General features: G+C 34.8%; 1 protein-coding gene across 1 annotated transcript in view; it reads right to left on the minus strand.

Annotated features, from left to right (window-relative positions):
* Positions 1-594: 594 nt before the first annotated feature.
* Positions 595-21,618, minus strand: part of LOC129803200 (uncharacterized) — a 48,513-nt gene continuing 27,489 nt past the window's right edge. Inside the window, exons 2-3 of the mRNA XM_055849613.1 lie at positions 12,500-14,117; positions 595-1,560 (exon numbers count right to left, since the gene is read on the minus strand). Of these exons, the coding sequence (XP_055705588.1) occupies positions 855-1,560; positions 12,500-14,082 (2,289 nt within the window). The 5' untranslated portion in view covers positions 14,083-14,117 and the 3' untranslated portion in view covers positions 595-854. The remainder of the gene's footprint in view (positions 1,561-12,499; positions 14,118-21,618) is intronic.

Consider the following 21,618-nt stretch of genomic DNA (forward strand, 5'->3'; position numbering starts at 1 on the left):
TCGTGCTCCACGGAAAGCCACGCCCACAAAACAGTACTCTGCTGTCCCCTTACTACTAATGTATTTTTGTCTTGCACTTTCTTTTTAATTTTTCAGTAATTTTAAATAGCAAAGACATCAACCTATTAAGTTGTTTCTTAACTCAAAGTATCTAAGTAAATGTTAGTAAAGGAACGTCAGTGACTAGATTTTAACTAATTTTCTCGATAAATTAATCAATCATTTTTACTGTATCGTAGACTGTCTGTCTTACTTCCTTTTTCAATTTTTAGCAAAATAGTGAAGACACAAACCAACTTAGTTTCTTATTAACACAAAGTATCTAAATAAATATGAGTAAAGGAATGTTATTGAAGCTAGATTTTTACTAATCTTCTCAATTCCTGATTGAAGAATTTTACTTTGTCGTAAATTCTCATTTTCACCCTTTTTCAATTTTCAGTCATTTTAATTAGTAAAGACACCAACCTTTTGGCTTATTTTTCCAGAGTATTTAAATAGAACTTAGAAAATTAATGTCGGAGACGAATTATTTTCACAAAACTTGTAGATTTTCCATCGTACTTCTTTTTTTCCTAATTTGATAGTAATTCATTTTAGCGAAGACATTAACCTATTTAGGGTCCACATTATACAAAGTTCCTATGTAGATTTAGGTAAAGGAATGTCGGTGACACTTGATTATCAGTAATCTTGTAAATATTGACTAATTAAGCCAATCCTAAATTACTACATTGTGTAGCCATTTGTACCAACAACATGTTTATCTTTTTTTACCACAAACTGTGCGACTCATCTTCTGAGATTTCAGTAAAATTCCGTACACTCAGCGAGAAACGATAAGGAAGAGAAATTCACATTCTCATGCAATCTGTCCACCCACACAAAGGTGCAAAAAATTTGACATGAAAATATCGGCTAAGATTGAGTGGATTTTTTTTGCCGGGTCCCCTGAAGGGCCAGGGTAAGAAGTCACCGATAAATAAAAATATTGTTTGAGAAATAAAAAGATTCCACGTACCTTCTTTATGTTGTGGAGCAGTTTTGGGTGTCTTCTGGATGACTTGCTGAGTGTCTGGAGTACCCTCGATCTCTGCATTTGTATTCCTGATGTTTGTCGCGATGTGATCTGTGGCTGGAGATTTTTCTGCCACATCGACACAAGTCCCGTGTTCTGTTCCAAGAATTATCCTCTCGATCTTGGTCACTGTAACGTCCATCACACTATCACCACATGCGGCAGCGCCTGAAGCCACACTGATCGCTGAAGCTGAAGTTATTTCCTCAGACGGTGACTTCTCACGCATCAATGGCACAGCAGAAGAGCGTCCGGGAGATGATACATCCACATTTGTCCTCTTATCACTGCCATTCGCCACATAATCGCGCTTCCCAATATCTGTATCTCTCGCCAATGCCTCGGTCACGTTATCGCTTTCGGCTTTCTTGCCATCCACTTCTTCACTGTTGATTTTTGGACTCTCCATTCTTGCTTCAATTGATTCCCCTCCGGGCGATGCACTCAAAACTTCCTCACCACCATTGATGATCACCAGTGGTCTGAAAGACAACACCGCAAAAGCAAAAAAAAACCAGTAGGAAGGGAATCTTTCAGCAAATATATTCCTCCTAATTGAAATTCGCATAAAAGAAGCACTCAAACCGTAAAAAAAAACCACCGATATTTAAATGTGAGAACTTCACAAAATATTTCCCCTTGAAAAAAGATGATGGAATTTCTGTATTATTGGTATTAAAAACGAAGAGACAACACTCCACTATAATCTCACCTGAGCAAATGCCACCAAAGAGTGTTTGCAATCAAACGAAATAATTTCCAATGAAAACAAATATAACGATAAAAAATGCCATCACGCCTCAGTACTTCTCCCTCTTCTTCTTCTTCCCCCCACAAAAAAACCTTTCCCATAAACTTATCAATTTGTGCACTCATTCAAATTGGACATTTGCGAGGCAAGTTTTGTTTTTAATCTATTAATCGCACACCGCCTCGTCTCTTTTGCACGTATTAAATACTAAATTATACGCGACATCACAATCTCTTTTCTCCCAATGTCATAAAGTCATTTAGATTTGGAGGATTATCGGTGATGATCGCATACAAAAATTCGCACATTTCAATATTATGCGTAATAATATTTTTTTTATTTCCCCCCCAAAAAAAAACACCGATATACGAAAAAAAAACACCTGTCCTATTTGCAAAACGACTCACTTCCAAACTTACGACTTGGCACCTTTATTGTCTACATTTTTTGCATTTGAGCACCTAGATGTAGAGTATTACATAAAAAGGGGTGGCAAAGTATCCTAGGCTTTGCGAAATGCTCGAACTCGTGAATTAAAATGATTTAAATCGATTGATAAATTACTCAATAGATTCCACAAAATAGTTTAAATTTAAAGAGTATTAAAAGCTATATTCGAACAAAAATTACTTTTCGGTAAATAACCGGTTCATTACCGGTTCAAAACCGATTTAAACTGATTTATAATGTAAGATGTGTGTCGGTTCCGCGGCTAAAGGCCCTGCCGTTATTTTGAATCCCTAAAGACTGATTGGGTACACAAGGTGCCTTGTCCCTAGGGTTAGCCCTCTGAGTGGGAGGTGATGGGTGTGCATCTTTATCGCCCTACAGTGAGCTTGCCTACCAATGGGCATAAGACTATGGGCAGGGAGCACTCATGCCTTTCTTTGGCATAACGCTCTCTTACACAATCAGTTGTTCTTCACCTGTGAGTACAAACGCACCCTTAACAAGAGAATCCTTGTTGGGCCACCACCACCAGTCGCGCTACTTTGCCCGATTTCCAAGACCTAGGTTATTTTAATCTCACAATAAATCACTCAAAATATTTCCCAAAATACACCTGAGCAGTAATTTAATTAAATTTCGTATAAAAATTATTTATCGGTTATGAACCGGTTCATTACCGATTTGAAACCGATTGGAACCGGTTCAGTTTTATAGGAAATTCCAAGACCTTTCCAACGAGCCCAAACATGCCATATTCGCTTGATAAATGGGCTCGCTGGTGTTTTTTTAACCTTTGACCTTGAAAAACCGTTATTAGGAATGATTCAACGGTATTTTCGTCTAAGGACGAAATATCCGCCTGGGTAATCTCTAAAACTGGTGGCAGCCAAAATCCCGAAAGCCAAAATCCCAAAAGCCAAAATCCCGAACACCAAAATCCCGAAAAGGCCAAAATTCCGAAAATCAAAATACCGAAAGTAAAAATCCCGAATGTTCAAAATCCTAAAGGGGATGAAATTATATGGGGGAAAATGTTTAGAATAATTTTCCCAGACACAGCAGATTTCCCTTTGCCTCCAACAAGCGTGGGTGTAATCATGGAAGTAGCTATGACACTTTTAAGTAGCGTGGAAGTAGCTATGACACTTCAGAATTTTGGCTTTCGGGATTTTGACTTTCGGGATTTTGACCGGGACCTCTCTAAAACATATCCAAAAATGAAAAAAAAATCGTAAGACACGTTTTCGAGCATTCCCACAAAAACATTGGTTTGGAGGGGACGGGGAGGAGCGGGGGAAAAATGAGAGGCATGTTAACGATCCTTGGGTCGACTTTTGGGGGGGTCCCTCGAAGGTCCCAAAGCGTTATCTCTTACCGTTTGGCCGCTAGAGCTGACGACGGTCGGACTGACAGACGGACAAACAGTGTGACGACATTTCTCAGATATCGTTTCGTTTGAAACGTGAAGATTTCGCTCCTTGGAAATTACAAGGGACCAACTAATTTTCGGCCATTTTTCAGGAGACAACATGAAAGATTCAACTTTGTGTAAATAAGTATCTCAATTTAATGACTGATCAAAAACAATTTATTTCTTTTCTATTTGTATAAGCACTAATATAAACATTGAAAATTTTATATTTTTACCTTTTAAAATATGTTTTTTAATGTGTTAGCTCCTTTTCGTTCTAAATGATGTGCAAATTTTGCTGAAATTAGAATGACAAGGGATCAACTTGCTTGAGTTAGTCCTTTGTTTCACAAAAATTTGAACGATGAATATATTTTGTGCCCCTTTACTTCAAACAAAATTATGCAAGCAATCAAAAAGATTAAAATTTTTAAAAACTTTTCTGATAACGAAATTTAATGACTTATATCGTCTGAAAATTTATTAAATTATCTTTCTTAATGCATTAGAATCTCAAAATCGCAAAAAAGTGAGTTGACCCCTTGTAATTTCCAAGGAGCGATTTGTTGACAAAAGTGGTCTCAGGGGATGGAAGGTGGAAATTTTAGGGGGTGAAGAAGTCGAGGGATTATACTGCTCTCTCCGTGGAGTTCGAGCAGTAAAAAATATTACTCATATTACACTATCCCCTATCAATACCTCTACCACTCTACTTATCTGCGGTTTTCCCAAATCAATAATTGAACGTTATACACCTTAAAATAGAATCAGTCGTCACAAATTAATACTTTTATGCCGGAAATTGGGGAACAACTGCCTTATTTACCATCTCAGGTGAGAAAGATTTTATCAGAGTCTTGATTCTTAAATATAGTCGAGATCTTTGGAAACGTAAGACCAAATAATTCGTCTTCTCTCTCAAATTAGCCTATATTGGCAATAAAAATTTAATTATTCGATACCTTCCAATCTTCGCGTGTCGCTCTGCAGGGGGTAATATTTTTACATAATTTTGCTAATCTTTGGTGAACATTTTTTAATAGCGTTTGTGCATTTAAGCTAATCAAATTGTTATTATAGGACAGAGAGGACAGAAAACGCGTAATAAGAACTTTAGAGAAAGCCGTTATATTCTGTCTATCACAATCAATTTTGGAAAGCTCTCCTGAAATGCCACTTCCCTTTTGACATCGGAAGTTTGTAAAATTACCGCTAGGGCCGATATTATTGAAAACGATTTTTTTCAATTTTCTAAGTTAAATAACTCAAAAACTCCATTGTGTATCGAGCTCAAATTTTAGTACGTTGTAGCCCCGTATTTTACTTATCAAACAGAAAAAAACTTAAGTCGCTCGATAACACCTGACCCGAACTATAAGAGGCCAAAGTTCGAAGATTGAACGGCCTCTATCTCCGGTTCTAATTAACATTTTGACCTAAATTTTGGTATGTGTGTTCCTCTCGATAAACACTTTCAGATGGAAATTCAAAAAGTCACCACAGGTGGCGCTGCGATAGCGTCAAAAATTCAAACTCATTTTTCTCAAAAACACCATTCCATTGAGCATTTTTATCAAATTTTAGAGTGTTGTAGACTGGGCTATGAAATTTCCAAGAAGTAGCGTAGGTTCGCTGTGATTACAATAGAACTGGAGATATGAGTGGTATAATTTCACGAAATTCAAAACATTATACCCCAGGTTCTACTTGATCAATTTTGACGAGTAAGAACGCAAATTAAAGGCCTCGCAAAGCTCTACAACTTTCTAGAACATTGGAACTTTATAGAACGAACTCTTGGGGCGTCACAGTCGAAAAAACAATTTACATAAAACCAATTATCTCGACTCTTGCTTAACCGATTTTGATGATTACTTCGTCATAATTGTAGGGGACATTTATATCTTTATTACGTCCAAACATAATTTTTTTCTGTTCGATTTTGTCGTTTGATAGTAAAAAAATGATATTTTCCCAGAATAACGCTGCGGAAGTACGCAGGTGCTGATATGACCACTTTTATTAAGCTTTTTTATCAAAGTTCTTACAAAATTCAATAATTCTATGATATTGTCGTATAGTTTGTCACATGGACGAAATGCCCGCCGTAGTCAAAAAACGTATTCCAAAATAAATATTGAATTATATCGGCTACTGAGCAAGTTGTAAAATCAAGTTTTGGGGCAAAATTATAGAAGAGATTCTGGTCTAGATTCCACTATCATCTTTCTGTCAGTTCATTAACATCCTAAATATGTTGATTTAAACAAAAAGTTTGCAATTTTTCAGAAATATGATTCCAAATTTGCTGTAACATCTCTCATCTTAAATTCCAAATCGATTTTGCATGCAATCTGAGTTTGCTCACGTTAAGAATCTCACCCGCAATAAGCTGACCTAGACTTCTCACTAGCTTTTCAATTCTAATCAGTTATAAACCAGAAATGAACCGGATATGAACCGACAAGTTATACTTTTCATCCCAAAAACCAATGTAAAGTTAATTAGAGAAATCTTTTTTGTAAATTATAAATCGTTTCAAAGCGATTGTGAACCGGTAAGTGATACTAAAGTACTTTTAAGGCATAGAATTCTTAGAATACAGGTCAGGAGGTCGTGAATTTAGAAAGCATGGGACGCTTTACCACCCCTTTTTCTATATTAACCATGCTTGAATCTCTTAAACTGCTACACTGAGAAAAAAAAGAGGGTGCGATTAACATTTTTTCCTCATAACATTAACACTTTTTAGGTGTAAAAATATATCAACATTTTTTAATGTTAATTTTACACCTTTTTAAGGGTAAAATGGGTGAAATTAACATGAAAAAAAGATAACTTTAACCCCTAATACACCTAAAAAGGATATTATTTACACCGATTTCGGATCAATACTGCAGGGTAAAATTAACATTTTCGGAATGTTATTTTAACTTTTTCGGATTTCTCTCAGTGTAGATACACCCACGGCTAAGGCCCAGAGGTAAGTAATCTCGTTTGTAACTAAGTCAATTCCGGACTCACTACAAACAGGGCCTTAGCGCTCACTGGTGCTAACAAGACATCATTATCGAATGTTTTAATGCAGATATTGCCACTGAAGTGCACGTATAGATACTCAATTAAAAATGAACTTACTTGTAAATTTACTCTTCAACCCACGTGCAATTGTTATTATTAACAAGAATTATTCACGAGAATCGCGGAAATTGACTTAAGTCGCGAAATGGCTTATATCTCATAAATAATTCTAATTAACAATTTCACGTGAGCTGAGATATAAATTTACAAATCGCTTAATTTTCAAATGAGTACAAGTACATTGCAATAAAAATATCTGCGTAAAAACCCACAAAAGTAATGTTTTGTTAGTGCCAATCCCATTTGAAATGTGTCAGGAGGAACCAATTTTCCTATTACCGAGCTCAAGGTTTTAGCCGTACGTGTATCCTGTATATAAAATTTTGTACGTTTAAGAAGATTTACCAAGGCTATGCTAAAAATTAGAAGAATCGCCCTCTAATGCTAATTAACCCTACAAACAAATAGCAATAAACACTACAAATTTTGATGGCATATTTTTTTAATAAAAAAAAACATATGGTATATAGAGCTCTTACAACACCTCTGATATTCTTGTGGTTATATTACCATATTATATGGAATATTGTATGGAAATATATGTATGCTGCATGCTGCATTGTAAAAAGGTAAAAGGTAAAATGGGTAAAATGGAACCAAAACCAATAAAATTTAATGAAAATATTTCAATTACCTTATGCTCGCTTTAACTTAATTTTAAATAAAACCTGGCGTAGTCAGAATTCAAACTTATATAATCTTAAAAAAATATGCAAATTTTTAAACCTTTATCTTTCGTACTTTTTGTGTGTTCCTCGTTAAAAATTGAACTCTGTATTAAACACTTCCAGTTTATAGGTACACCTCTCTCCCAAATGCTATTGAGCCACTTCAAACTTTTTGTAAAAGACGGTGCTCTTTCCTAGGACAGCATATAGCCGATATACCCTGATTCAGACGCGCTCCAAATCCAAATGAGATTTTTAATTAAATAGTTTAAATTATTGTTCAATATTTTTATTAATGAATTTTCAATTTATGTGGAGCGCATTGAATCAAATAATTAAATCGTGACATAAATAATAATAAAAAGGGGGTGGCAAAGCGTCCCAGGCTTTGCAAAACGAAGTGCTCGAACGCGTGACTTAGATGATATACCTCAAAAATACTTTTGCAGCATTTACCGTTAATCAGTTTATCGATTGGGACCGATTAAAAAATCACCCAAAAGATTGTCCGAAATATCGTAGAAGTTAATTGAATTCCGACTAAAAAATAGTTATTGGTTATAAACCGTTTCATAACCGATTTAAATTGACTCAAGCTTATCAGGAATACCAAGACCTTTCTAACCAGCCCAAACATGATACCATTTCGCTGAGAAATGTACTCTCTAGAGCCTTTTAAACTTTTGACTTTGAAAAAGCGGTATTAGGAATGATTCAACTATATTATCATAAGGATGAAATGTTCGCATGGGTAATCTCTAAATCACATCCAAAAAAATTGCACGACGCGTTTTTGAGCAATACAAGAAAAGGTTTTGGAGGGAAAGGAGAGGGATGGGGAAAAATAAGGGGTATGTTAATGATCCCAGGGTTGACTTACACTATGCAACAAATTGACAACTTTTTTCTGTCTCAGAGGTCCCACATGGTACGTTTGATAGAGTCGAGTCCCCTGATCAAGAATATGGTTTTGGTTTTTCTCCTATACGTCACAATTTTTTTTAATAATAGTTTAATATTTTTTCTGCTTTGCCTTACATTATCCGTTCTATCTCAGGTACTGGTGGACGGAACTTAAAAAATGTGGGTCCGTTGGAAAGGTCATTAGTTGTGCTTCAACTTTGCTAATAACAAAAAACTTTGTAAAACCACTCCTTCATGGTGTAAAATTAGAGTTTCTCTAAAAATTACCAAAACAGTGGTCTTAAAATGAGGTTTTAAAAATTTGTATAAAATAAACTAAACAAAATATTAAAAATCCATTGACACCAGACGATAGGCACCACTTAGGACTACAATTTTGCTCATCTAAGACATCGCGCTCCGATCACTCTAAATGCCTCATTTGTTGGTTTTTCTCATTTTCCAAAAATATAAAATCCCTAATTTCAGCAAATTTATCAGAGATTTTTGAAAAATTATTTTAAAGCATAATGCAAACATACAGAAATGTTGAAATTCTTCTTCAACTCGATCGGAAGATCATCAACGTGATTGTTATTCACATCTCCAAGCAACCCTCAGCCACAAGAAGGAGCCCCTTAACTCCCTCTCTAGAGTACAATCTTTGTTATATGTAGAAAATACATCAGCGAAAATGTCGCATATGTATATATCAATGACCTTAGATCATACTTCTCTAGAATTTTTGAACTTACTTTTCTAGTAATTACCTCTTCCAGAAAATATTAAAAGAGTATCAAGTTTTTTTAATCAACTGTACTTCTAGCATTTTATTTACGGCGGGAAAATGAAATTAGTGCAGTGTTATACGAGAATATATTGAAATTAAACTGCACTAGAATTAAAATAAATGGATGGATGGAAATAAATAGAAATAATGTTAAAAAATATTAAGGAATAAAAAAGATATTTCTTACTTAATCTCTGAGAAATTTGCTGAAATTAGGGATTTTATATTTTTGGAAAATGACAAAAACCAACAAATGAGGCATTTAGAGTGATCGGAGCGCGATGTCTTAGATGTGCAAAATTGTAGTCCTAAGTGGTGCCTATCGTCTGGTGTCAATGGATTTTTAATATTTTGTTTAGTTTATTTTATACAAATTTTTAAAACCTCATTTTAAGACCACTGTTTTGGTAATTTTTAGAGAAACTCTAATTTTACACCATGAAGGAGTGGTTTTACAAAGTTTTTTGTTATTAGCAAAGTTGAAGCACAACTAATGACCTTTCCAACGGACCCACATTTTTTAAGTTCTGTCCACCAGTACCTGAGATAGAACGGATAATGTAAGGCAAAGCAGAAAAAATATTAAACTATTATTAAAAAAAAATTGTGACGTATAGGAGAAAAACCAAAACCATATTCTTGATCAGGGGACTCGACTCTATCAAACGTACCATGTGGGACCTCTGAGACAAAAACCGTGTTGCATAGTGTTATAGTGTCTCGGATAAAAGCTAAATGGAACTCTCTATTTGCACAAAATGTCGTTGATGTTCGAAAAATTCAATCTCAAAACTTCGAATTTTCAAATTAAAATGTTCGCACAAGTTGTAGAAAATTTATTAATATCAGTAAGAAGTTGTTAAAAGTACTACTCGATGATTGTGAGGAGAATTATAAGGAAATGAGCCTTGTTTCTTTGATTTTTTGCACAACAAAGCAAAAACAGATATATTTTGACAATTTTGACACTCGAGACATTTTGAAATTCGAACAGAAAATACTTTGACTACCATGCGGATGAAACGAGAAGTGAAATTATTTTTTATTTGGCTTTCGAAACCGATCTTCGAATTTTAAACTCTAGCTGTAAAAATTAAACACTCTTTCTATCTGAGTGGGTCATTTACGGACCATGGGCATTTTTTCTATTCTGGTTTATAAAGACTAAACTGAAACAGTGAATCTAAATTGCGTGAGATTGTATTACCAGTCGCACATGTATACGGTCTTCAGACCTAACGTTTAACAATAAATTTATTGTTACAAATTTTACAAAGTTCTTGTGTTTCAAAGTCTTAGGAGACCTTAAAATATTAATTAAAATTCTGGTATACTACAAATTCTAAATAAATACAATTTTTTCTTTCTCAAAAATTACCAAATTTTTGCATGAACTTGCCTCGCAATGAGGAACTCTCACGCCATTTTAAATTATACAAGGTCAAAGTTAAACCACCCTGGAGCGCCTAATTTTCAACGGATTTGGTTAAATTTAGACTTTTTTGAAAGATCTTGTAATCTGAACCCGACTGCATTGGTCATAATCGGTGATGGATCGGGAAAGAAACAGTAATAGCTCTAGTTAAAAAAAAAACTGTTTTTCGCACTTTTTCTGTCTTTTGACCCATATAAAATTTAAACGGTGAGAGATATCAACTTCCGGTTTTCGATGACCCTCCTCAAATGACATTATCTCGAACCTAACCTCTTTATTTTTCCCCCTCTCCTTTAATTCGTCCCCTATCCCCCAAAAATAAGCAAAAATGAGGTTTTTTTAATTTTGCCAAAAAAGTGGCCCTGACGATTTCGTTCATTTTGGGATATGTTTTATCGGTAGCCTAGTTGAACATTTCAAATTCAAAAGCATATGTTCCATCCGATTTGGTCAATTTATTAATTAAAAGGTCAATGACTTTTAGAAACCCTCTTCTTGAACAATTTTTAACTTCAAGCTGGTTTTGAGGTGATTTATAGACAAATTTAATTCGAAAATAATTATATATGCACCAGAAAAATTTGCGAAAAGGAATATAAGGCAGAGCTCCTTCTCGGGAGTTCGAGCAACTCGCAAAACCTCGGACGCTTTGTCATCCCTTTTTAGAAAATATTGTTATCCACGGATTTTTAATCTTATGACCAATCCCGAAACAAACGGTGAGAGATATCTATTTCCGTTCTTCGATGACCCCTCCTAAAAGGATATTATCTCCAAACTAATCTCATTTTTTTCTCCAAATCTCCCTTCAATTGTTCTCTACTCTCCTCAAATGCGTCATAAAGATGGTTTTTGGGGGTAATCCAGGTGATTTTTTGATCTGATCCAGGTGAACATTTCAATCCAAGATATTGAAATTAATCTATCATAAGCAATTTAGAATTCAAAATTCGAAAAATATCCAAAAATTCTAAGTAAATAGTTATTGCCTTCGCACACATCATCATTTTTCCTATGGACCTAGGGCAATAAATTTTAATATCTAGTCTTAAGTCACACATTTACTGAATAAATTAGGTCAGATTCATTAAAACAATATGGGAAAAATATAAAGTGTTCAAAGCCAAAGTATGTGCGAAGCCTGAAAGCCTTAGATTAGGATGTGACCTAGAATTATCTCAATCGGCATTGTAGCATAAGTTTCACAGTTTTTATTTTGATAACATGACTAATATAAAAAAATAGACAAAACTACAAAAGTAAAAAATATAAAATTGTAATCTTTCCCCGTAGGCTACAAAATCAATGTAAACAATGTGAAAATCCCCCCAAAAAAAACCCAATGTCTCCACCCAAACAGATTACCAACGTGCAATTCAATTTAATTTGATGTTGTATATTTCAGGGCGTCTTTGTGTAAACCGAAATGGGGCCATCAGTTGATTTAGACAAGATCACCTAGTGGAAGAGTCAGAGAGTGAAAGAAATTGGTGAACAAGGAAGAAAGGGTTGGGTGGAAGAAAAAAAAATAAGCGAAGAAGGCAATATTCATTTTTCATAAATGTCTATTACACTACACAAATTAATAGCAACTAAGTACATCGGACACGGTTTGGCAGCCTTTCTCAATTTTCTATTCTATGCCTTTTATTTATCTTTTGACCATTGACATTTAACGATGATCGCGTTGACGCCCATAAATGCACGACTTTTTCTCACAATATTTTTGTGCTAAAGAATCCCCCAAGAAAAATGGATTTTGCTGGATGCGAATGTGTATTACAAGAGAATTGCGCGCTTTTGATTGTTGGCCCAAAGAGATCGTGATCTGTTATACAATTTTAGCTGAGACACTGAAATTGGTATACTCACCCAGATTGCTGAGTTTGTGGCTCCAATGATGAAAGTTCCTCCTCAACTTCTCCAATTGTCGGCAACATCACCGGACCGGACCAGTGAAAATTGTTGAAATAGGCCTCAGAGGGACCAGGACCAGCAAGAAGTTCAGGTGGACCTAGTTTTTCTCCCTCTTCTCCGTCGGATGAGTCACGTTTCTCCATGAGAATCGGCTCATAGACCTTCTCAACATCTTCATCACTGGAACTCTCCACGTATCCATCGTCCTCCTCATCTGTGGCCGGAACTTTGATACATTGCTTCAGGGGTGGATTATTCTTGGCCTCCTGAGCTCGATCATGAGCACCTTGGAGCCAATTTTCAATAGTTGTGTACTCAGGGGACGTGCTAGGCGGATCCTCTGATTTCTTGGTACTCTCCCTGGGACGTACAGTTGGCACGATAGTCCTCTTCTTTGGCTCCACCGTGATCGCTTGGCGTGGTAGAGGTTTTGGCGGAATAGGTTCAACTACAACATTCTCATACTTTTGCACTTCTGCGCGCCTCTGGGCAGATTGAAAAGTCACATTTTCATAGTCACTCTCCGGCGCAGGATCTGATCCTTCAACCTTCACCCTCGTTGGCTCACTCTCATTCACAATTCGCACCTTTTGTTCATCCTGAACAATAATCACTTGATCATCTTGAAATTTCGCCGGAGGCTGAAGCCTCATGAGACACTCTTCCAATTTTCCCGCATTTTCCACATTGAACTCCTTCTCTAGCAACGTAAAAGGCTTAAGCACCTTGGCAAGTTCAACAGATTTGCTGGAATTCACTGAGATCTGATCGACATCCTTGTACTTATCGATCACCGTTGAGATTGTACTACCCGTATCATCGGACTCTGATCCCCGGAAATTGCTATCATTCTCCTCAGAAAAGAGATTGAGGTAGAATTCAGCATCAGGAGGAGGTGTAAATCCATTTTCTGCCCTCAGTGAATGTCTCTGCTGATCTTTTATTGTCTGACTTTGAGCTGGAGGTTGTTCTACTGGCACTTCAATTCGCCTCTTATTGAGCTTTCTGGGTGGCACTGGTGGTGGTTTTGGCGGTCGAGAATTTGCCTTTCCATCCCCCAGATTTTCCGTTACATCCGCCGGACGTCCCTCACCATTTCTCACAACCAACTTTATCGCCACATTGCTCTCCTTCAAACACCTCACACACTCAATCCTCGTCATCCTGGTCACAGACACCCCATCAATCTCCAGAATCTCATCACCTTCTCGCAAAAAGCCCCAGGAAGCTGTAGCCCTCGAGGCTGGACTATCAGGAGCACAAGACTGAATAAAAAGACGCTGTATTTTCTCATTACTCTTTGTACCACCCTGGAATTTCAATCCAAATCCCAATCTCTCTCCCGGCAATCTATAAACCACGACATTCTCAGCCGCCTGGACAGCAGCCGTTGGATTATCTCCAATAGCCAAGACTGTTATAAATGGCGAATCTGGAGACTTTTCCACAGCCGAGACACCATTCTTCTCTCCACAAATCGCCGTACTATCGCCCAGCATGGCTCCATTGTCCACCGACACGACTGTTACATATTCCATGGTCTCGATGCGTGATCAATTGAATTTTCAATCACCTGCAAGAAATTAAAGAAAAAATAAAAACACTTAAGTATTTTTCGCAAAGAGAGTGATTGCATAAAAATGTTCAGCAGCTATGAAATAAAAAAAAAAAATGTTGCACTGGATGAAATTTGATAGTGCATGACGATAAAAGGCGGGAAATTGGACGTGGAAATGGTTTGACTGAAGAGTGTTCACAATTGAGGAAAATGTGGCATGGTTCAGGCCATGGAGGAGGAAACATTGTGGAAAATTTATAGTGTCTCTGCACGTGCTTTTATTCTTATATCAATGATTCTCTCCACGAAAAATGCAAAAGTTGATATACACGTAATTAAAACAAAAACAATTGCAGAGAAGAAATTAATTTGCCATTCGAAGTAAATTACAGTACCGCCTTGCAATATTACAAACAGTGTAATCTCTAAGATTTTCTTTTTCAAAAATTATCACAAATTTTTCCTTTTCATTTCTTGTTAAAAAAAAAGAAAAAAATGTTAATGTAAAAGCTACAAATTAACCCATTCCTTCCCATGGTATTATACATCATACGCAAATTTAGTGACTTTAGATGATTTATTTCTGGGAAACTGATATTCGTATTGCTGTCGGGAATGGATTTTTAATTACTTTAGTCCTTCATTTACTTGGAAAAAATAGTTCGATAGAGTTGGGAATATATTTTATTGTTCTTTTCTCGCTTCGCAGAAAGTAATGCAAAATTTTTGCTAAAAATGTCGAACGAAAAATTCGACATCCCGTCGAATTTGTTAAAATTGGCCCCTTTCCTCTTTCCTGATTTGAATTCTAGTTGCCAATTTGTTTTCTTGGATAGTTACTCTATCTAAAGCAATATCTAAAGCAGGTGTGCAAGAACCGTTTGAAAGTGAACAAACGTCAAATGAGACATTGTACGTCAATGGCCAAAACGCTAACTGAACAAACTTATTTTGACGTTTATACGATTTCAACGATTCTTGCACACCTCTGGAGTAATGAATTATTAATGTGCAGAATTTAAATTCAGCGACCGTTAAGTCGCATGTTTGAGAGGCTCCCCGGGCCCCCCATAATAGATTAAAAAAAAATTCTTCTCAAAAAAATCATCATGTAGGAATATAATTCCAAAATAAGAACATTCTATCTCAATATTCTATCTACACATAGACTTAGCGGATTCTTCCACCACAGAATGTAACAGCAATATAACATGATTACATTGTAACAAAGTATTCCGATAAGATTAATAATAATAATCTCAAGTATTTGTAGTACATTGACTGAATGGGTTAAGAGCTTCTTGGAGTAAACGGACTATTTCAATAAGCAAATGCATCACGATAGACTGTTTTTTTTTCATATTTCAGGGATAAAAATGGGTCTTAATTCATATGAATATACTTTTGAATAGCTCAAATGTTAGAACATGTATCCCATCATGTTCAAACATCCTCAAAAGAATACGAATAATTCAGTATAAAAGTTGAACAATTTTGGCTATACCAAGACTTCACAAGGGTTCTCGTTACCCTTACTATTTAAAGTCAATGTCTTATCCGTCTTATCTTTAAAAGATTTAAGGACTACTACACTGTTTTTAATTACTCTTACTGAGAATGTCCTGCAATTTGAAACAGATACGAATAGTTTAACTAATATACGGATTTTAGTTTTAGATAAATCGAATTACTTAACGATATATACAAATAAGCGTGACTTTATCGGCAAATATTAAAGAAACTAGAATGATAAATGGTGTCAAATGAACCTAAACTCTTGCCATCATACTTTAATATCCTGAATTCCATCTGAATACAATTTGGTACCATTCTAACTAGTAGTTTCTAAGATATTAGAGTTTGAATATTGCCAAATGCTTATTGAAATTAGGTGTTAATGACACTCGGTCAATCACTTTTTACTGACTTCACTTCTGAAAGTTTATCAGCGACCAATTGGCTCTCTACTTCCAGAAAACAACGACTTTTCTTCAAGAAGATTTAATATCTAGAGCAGAATTTTGAGGATATTTTCTGAAGAAAAATTCTGTTGAGTAATTCATCTCTAGAAGTATTCTTTGCCGGACTGCAAAGTTGTGAATGTATTTATAACGTTGGTTTACTCTCTCGAGGCACCCACACGGGTAGCCTACACCAGGGGACATTAACTACTTTAACCCTTTAAGGACGATTGGGTCACCGGTCACCCAAAAAAGTAATTTTTCCTACGGCCGTCTAATCTAAAGTTATGTTTTGCAGAAAATGTGTTTTTTTCTAACCCCCGATTTTTTATCCTCTCGTCCTTAAAGGGGTAAGCCCAGTGGATTGAAAGATCCGTTACTAAAGATCGTTGAAAAACAGTCAGAGAGATAGTGGAAACAGTGGAAGAAGGAAGACCCAGAAAGTTCTAACCAGAGCAAGGGTATTCCATTGCTCTGGTAAGATTCTCTTCTTCTAGGCCTCAACTTTTAAGCTGTTTAGAGCCGAAAGGAAAACCAAAACCTTTGTCTTTCGATTTTCGTACACAGTTTTACAAACAAAAATATTCCTTTGTACCTATATATAAAAAAAAAACAAGGAATAAAGAGCATTAACTAACAAGTTCGAGAAAGATCTCATCAGTCACCCCTTCTTCTGTTCGTAACAAATCTTTCGAGATTCACCATTCTCAAGAAAAATCTTGCTTGTTTAACCCTTTAAGAACTAATATGGATCACCGGATATCTAAAAAAAAGACACATTTTTTAACTAATGTTCTTTTATCCTCTGAATGTTTTTGGGTCACTGGTAACTCACTTTTCTTCAAAAAGTTAAAAATATTTTGACGTGCGTAAATAGCGCTGGTTCCACTAACTGAACTGAACTGATTCCACTAGCTGGTTCCACTGGAGTCCACCGTATTAGTTGAGATTCTTTACAGTCTAATTTTTCCTAAATTTGCACCAAATTTAATAAAATGATCTCTGCGCTTAAGGTCCTAGACTTAGACATGCCCATATTTTCAGACCTTAGCAGCAGTACATACTTTAAGTTAAAGCTAATTATGACTCAGAAAGTAACCGTTTATGAACAGATTATTGAATTTATGGAACGTTCAATAGTATAACTTAAACATATTTTTTTGTAGAAAACAAATAAAAGTTCAGTTTAGTTTTATTAATAACTTCAAATTCGTGTTTAGCTTCCTTTCTTTCATAAGCAAAATTTTAAAACAATTTTTGAGAAATAAGTTTTTACAACACATTGTTTTTCTTTTCTTTTACGTTTTAGACCTTCTTATAATTTTCATTATAATTATAGATTGCTAATGGTTAAATATTATAATGGAATCGAAATATTTGATTCTATTAAGAGGCCTGGCTTACCCTCAATCGACATATATCGTCGCTTGGATCAGTAACTGGGCTATCCGCATTTGGTTTGCATTTCTATTTGTTGAAAACCATTGGAAACGATGCATCATCGTGTAGATGTTTTCAACAAATGCATATAGCTTACGGTTACTGATCCACCCGATCCAACTAATAAACCAGTTCATAACCGATAATTACTTTTTATCCGAAATTCACTTATATAACTCCCAAGTTATTTTGCTCAATGTTTTGAGAGATTTATAAATCTGTTGAAATTGGTTGAGAACCGGTAATGAACCAGTTATGAACCGATAAGTAAATTTTGTCCGAAAATCAATTTTATTACTCTAAAAACTATTTTAGATCTTGATCTAGCATTATTCACCGGTAAACGGTGAATAATGCAAAAATATTTTTGAGGTATATAGCATCTAAGTCACGAGTTTATTTATTTTATTTATTTATTTACAGTAGACTCTCGCTCAATCGGCTCTTTTTCAATCGGGCGCAAAATTTTGTTGACAATTTTCACGTTTGATTTTAAATCAAATTTGTTCAAAGTTGCTGTATTTTCCCTTGTTTTATCGTGATTCTTTAAATTTGAGCGCTTTCTGTGGAATTTACAATGATTTTGATGCTCAAATCTCTCGATAATTTGGATGACATTTTGCCCCATATGCCCGATTGAAAGAGAGTCTGCCGTATTTCGTGTACTTCTTTTGAGCTAGAGTTCTTGAAAGCAAAAATTTTGACAGAAATAAGTGTCCAAGGAAATCAATGTTTGTATGATATCGGCCACCGGCGTCTTAACGTTGGTAACCAACCTCCAGAGTAAAGCGGTAGAAAACTCTTTCTCAGGTTATATGAACCATCTTCGAGCAATTTGCAAAACCTGGAAAACATTACCACCCTTTTTCTCGTTGGAAAAACGTATGAAAAGACTGGGTTGTAAATTTTGGTTTGATGAAATTTTTCTGATCTTAAAGTTAAGAAGCATAAAAATCTAATTAAAATTGCAAATTTTAAGTGCTCGAAAATTGTGAAATATTCTTAGTAAAGGGAAAATTAGGAAATCTGAACTTGCCAATAAAATATTTTAAATGGAATAGTATTTTAGTCGATTTGATCTTTTACTGACTAAATTGACCACTTACTGAGTATAATATTTAATAAATATGTGAATCGTGTATATAAGACTTATTGCCGGTCTTCTCGTTCACCTATTTACCGTAATTAAAAAAATATATTTACAAAACAAAAGTAATTGTGCGTATCCTATTAAGTTCAATAACACAAAACAAATTTATACGCGTGCAATTGTCACGGACGACACTGTATAAACTTTAGCAACAATTTGTCCTCCATTCACCTCGTCGTTGAATTTTTCTCTCCTTCAACTTCTTATACCTCCCCTCTCGAGTAATTGTTTTATTAATTAATTCAGTATTTAGTCAAACAATCTTTCTCTCTCTTTGGCTGATTCACAACGCAAATCGAAATGTTCAATGGTACAGGGAAGAACACAGAGTGTTAATTAGATATGAAAGTGATGACACAGTGTCAAAGTAAATTACCATCATCCACACCTTCTTGGCAGCGCAAAATTTCTAAATTTCACCAATTGTGGGAAGGTAGATAATTTTATGATTATAATTATAAAGAAATTAGGAATTCTTTGTACACCTTGTACACATATTTAACATGAAATTCTAGGACACATTGAGCTTTTACAATATAAAAAAAATATTTGCTATTTTTCCTTATTGACTTTAATATTGAAAAAAATGTGCATAATGTATGTGAATTTTATTAGGAAATTGCAAATATTTCCAATAGGAAATATTTCTTGTATTTTCTTGTGATTTCCAATATGCAGTCAAGTGAATAAAAAATTTGTGGAAAATCCATATAAAATTGAGCTTCAGTAAAGTCGGGCTTATTCAATGGATTCTCTTCGCTTGACACCAATTTTATGCATTCTTCCTCTTGCTCTAATAGAAAGATTTTCCTATTATTTTTTTTTTAAATTGTGTTTTAAAAAATGCCTTTTATTTCAATTTTTGTTTTCAAGGAATCCCATTCAGTTCTTTAACCAAAAATCACCCATGAAATACATTCACGAAAATTCCGCAATAAGTTGAATGTAAAGTTGAAATGGAATATATATCTTAAGGTTACAATCGTTTTGAAATTGCCAAATATCTTCATTGTTTTCGGAGATGGCAATATTGAGGAAATGAGGGAATCTAAAAGAGATTTTTACCGCGCGAAAAATGGTATTTTAGCCTCCGAAAACCGCTGAAAAAACGGCATATTGCATAAGAAATTGTAAAAAATTATGATCACACTTCATTGCACCCCTCTCCCAGCGATCGTGCCTAATGATCCAGTGAAAAGAGTATCAGAAACACTCAATGGTCAATCAGCATATTTATCGAAAGAGTGCGTCCAATAAATACATTGTTTTTTTTTTTTAATTCAATATTTAACGTGCCTTCTCTCTAACAAAAATATCAAACAACAACAGTAAAGAAAACTTGAAGCACCTGAGAGAAAAGAATTAATTTCAATTAAGTGTAATTTTTCCTGGTTTTGAGTTTATTCAACTTTTTCAAGAGCCATTCGCACACATTTTGAGCGAGTTTCGCAGCAAAATAGATATACAAGAATGGCTAAAAAGGTGGAAAAATTAATCACCACTTTTAATTGGTTATTATACACGCGTTTATGTAAATTTCCAACAAAATATCGCAGTCCGATGTCACTACGTCATTCCACAGCCACATATGTATGAATTGACACAAAAAAAAACATTACATTTTAAATCTGTTCAAAATTGCATAAAAGAAAGAAAGTAAAATTGAGATGAATTTTCGAAAGTTGAAATCACAACATGTGACTTTTCACAGGTATCCAACTCATGTTTTCTTGTGTCTCCAGTGCACATCATCATTATAATGTTGTTTGGCCACTTTTATCGATCACGATGAAGATGATGGTGATCATGACAAGATGCAAAATGAACCAAGACACTGATCATGAAATCACTATTTTTTTTTAAAGGAAGTTACATGCAAAATGTACAATTCGTGCTAAAAGACATTGCACTTGAGAGATAAAAGACACAATATCCCAGGGAAAACGTGTCACTACAAGACATCCAATAAAAGTATTTTAAATTGAATACGACAGATACCATTTCTTTCCATATCACAAAATCAATTTCCTCGCAATTGTTTGAATTTATAGGCAATCTGCAAAGCGTGAGTAAGAGTTGAACGCCAGAGGAAAGATCTCAGTCATTAACGGAGTAATTGAATTATTCAAAAGAATTTTAAGGGAAAAAAATTTTAAAGTCTCGATCGATAAACTTGAAAAAAATCATTCAAAGGAACTATAAGATTACTGAGGCACAATAATTATAAAACTCTAAGAAATATGTAAGTGTTGATCATAGCACATTCATGGCAGATTTGTCACAGATCGCCCGTTAAGGAATCCCTGCTTAAGGCGGAATTTTATGTGAGCTTCGAGAGATTTAACCATAAAATGGTTTAAACTTAATTGTTTATGCTTTTGAACAAGATGATGGACTATAAATTCAATAACTTATTTACACCATTATTGAGAAATTATGCCCTAAAAGTGATTACCAAGGTATAAATTGTTTCGATAAAGAGAGTTGTTCATCAGATCAACAAATAGGAGAAATAATTCTGCTGATGTGTTAGGACTTTGTGAAGATTGCAGAATCCTCTTCCGTGTGATAGGTGATACTATTATTTTTTATGAGTACCACTTTACAATTATTTAAAACTGATTTACAGATAAGCTTTAAAAAATCCCCCGGAATCGTCCCTAATTAATCCTTAAAAATTAATTATCGATTTATAAACAGTTTATTACCGACTGAAACTTATCGTGCATTCAAAAACCTTTCAAGTGAATTCGTATTTACAGTAGAGCCCCGCTATAGGCCATCGATCTATAGTCCACAATTTGTCAACCGTTGATTTCAAAACAGTGATTTTAAGTTAGGTTATGTCGGTTATGTTCTTTAGTACGCGACATGAAATGTTGTCATAATTATTTTAATATTTTTGGCACACTTTATTGAGTAGTTATGATAATTGTTATCCATAATGAAGAGAGCGAGGACAAGT

The sequence above is a fragment of the Phlebotomus papatasi genome, chromosome 2 (assembly GCF_024763615.1).
Source record: "Phlebotomus papatasi isolate M1 chromosome 2, Ppap_2.1, whole genome shotgun sequence".
Lineage (NCBI taxonomy): Eukaryota > Metazoa > Arthropoda > Insecta > Diptera > Psychodidae > Phlebotomus > Phlebotomus papatasi.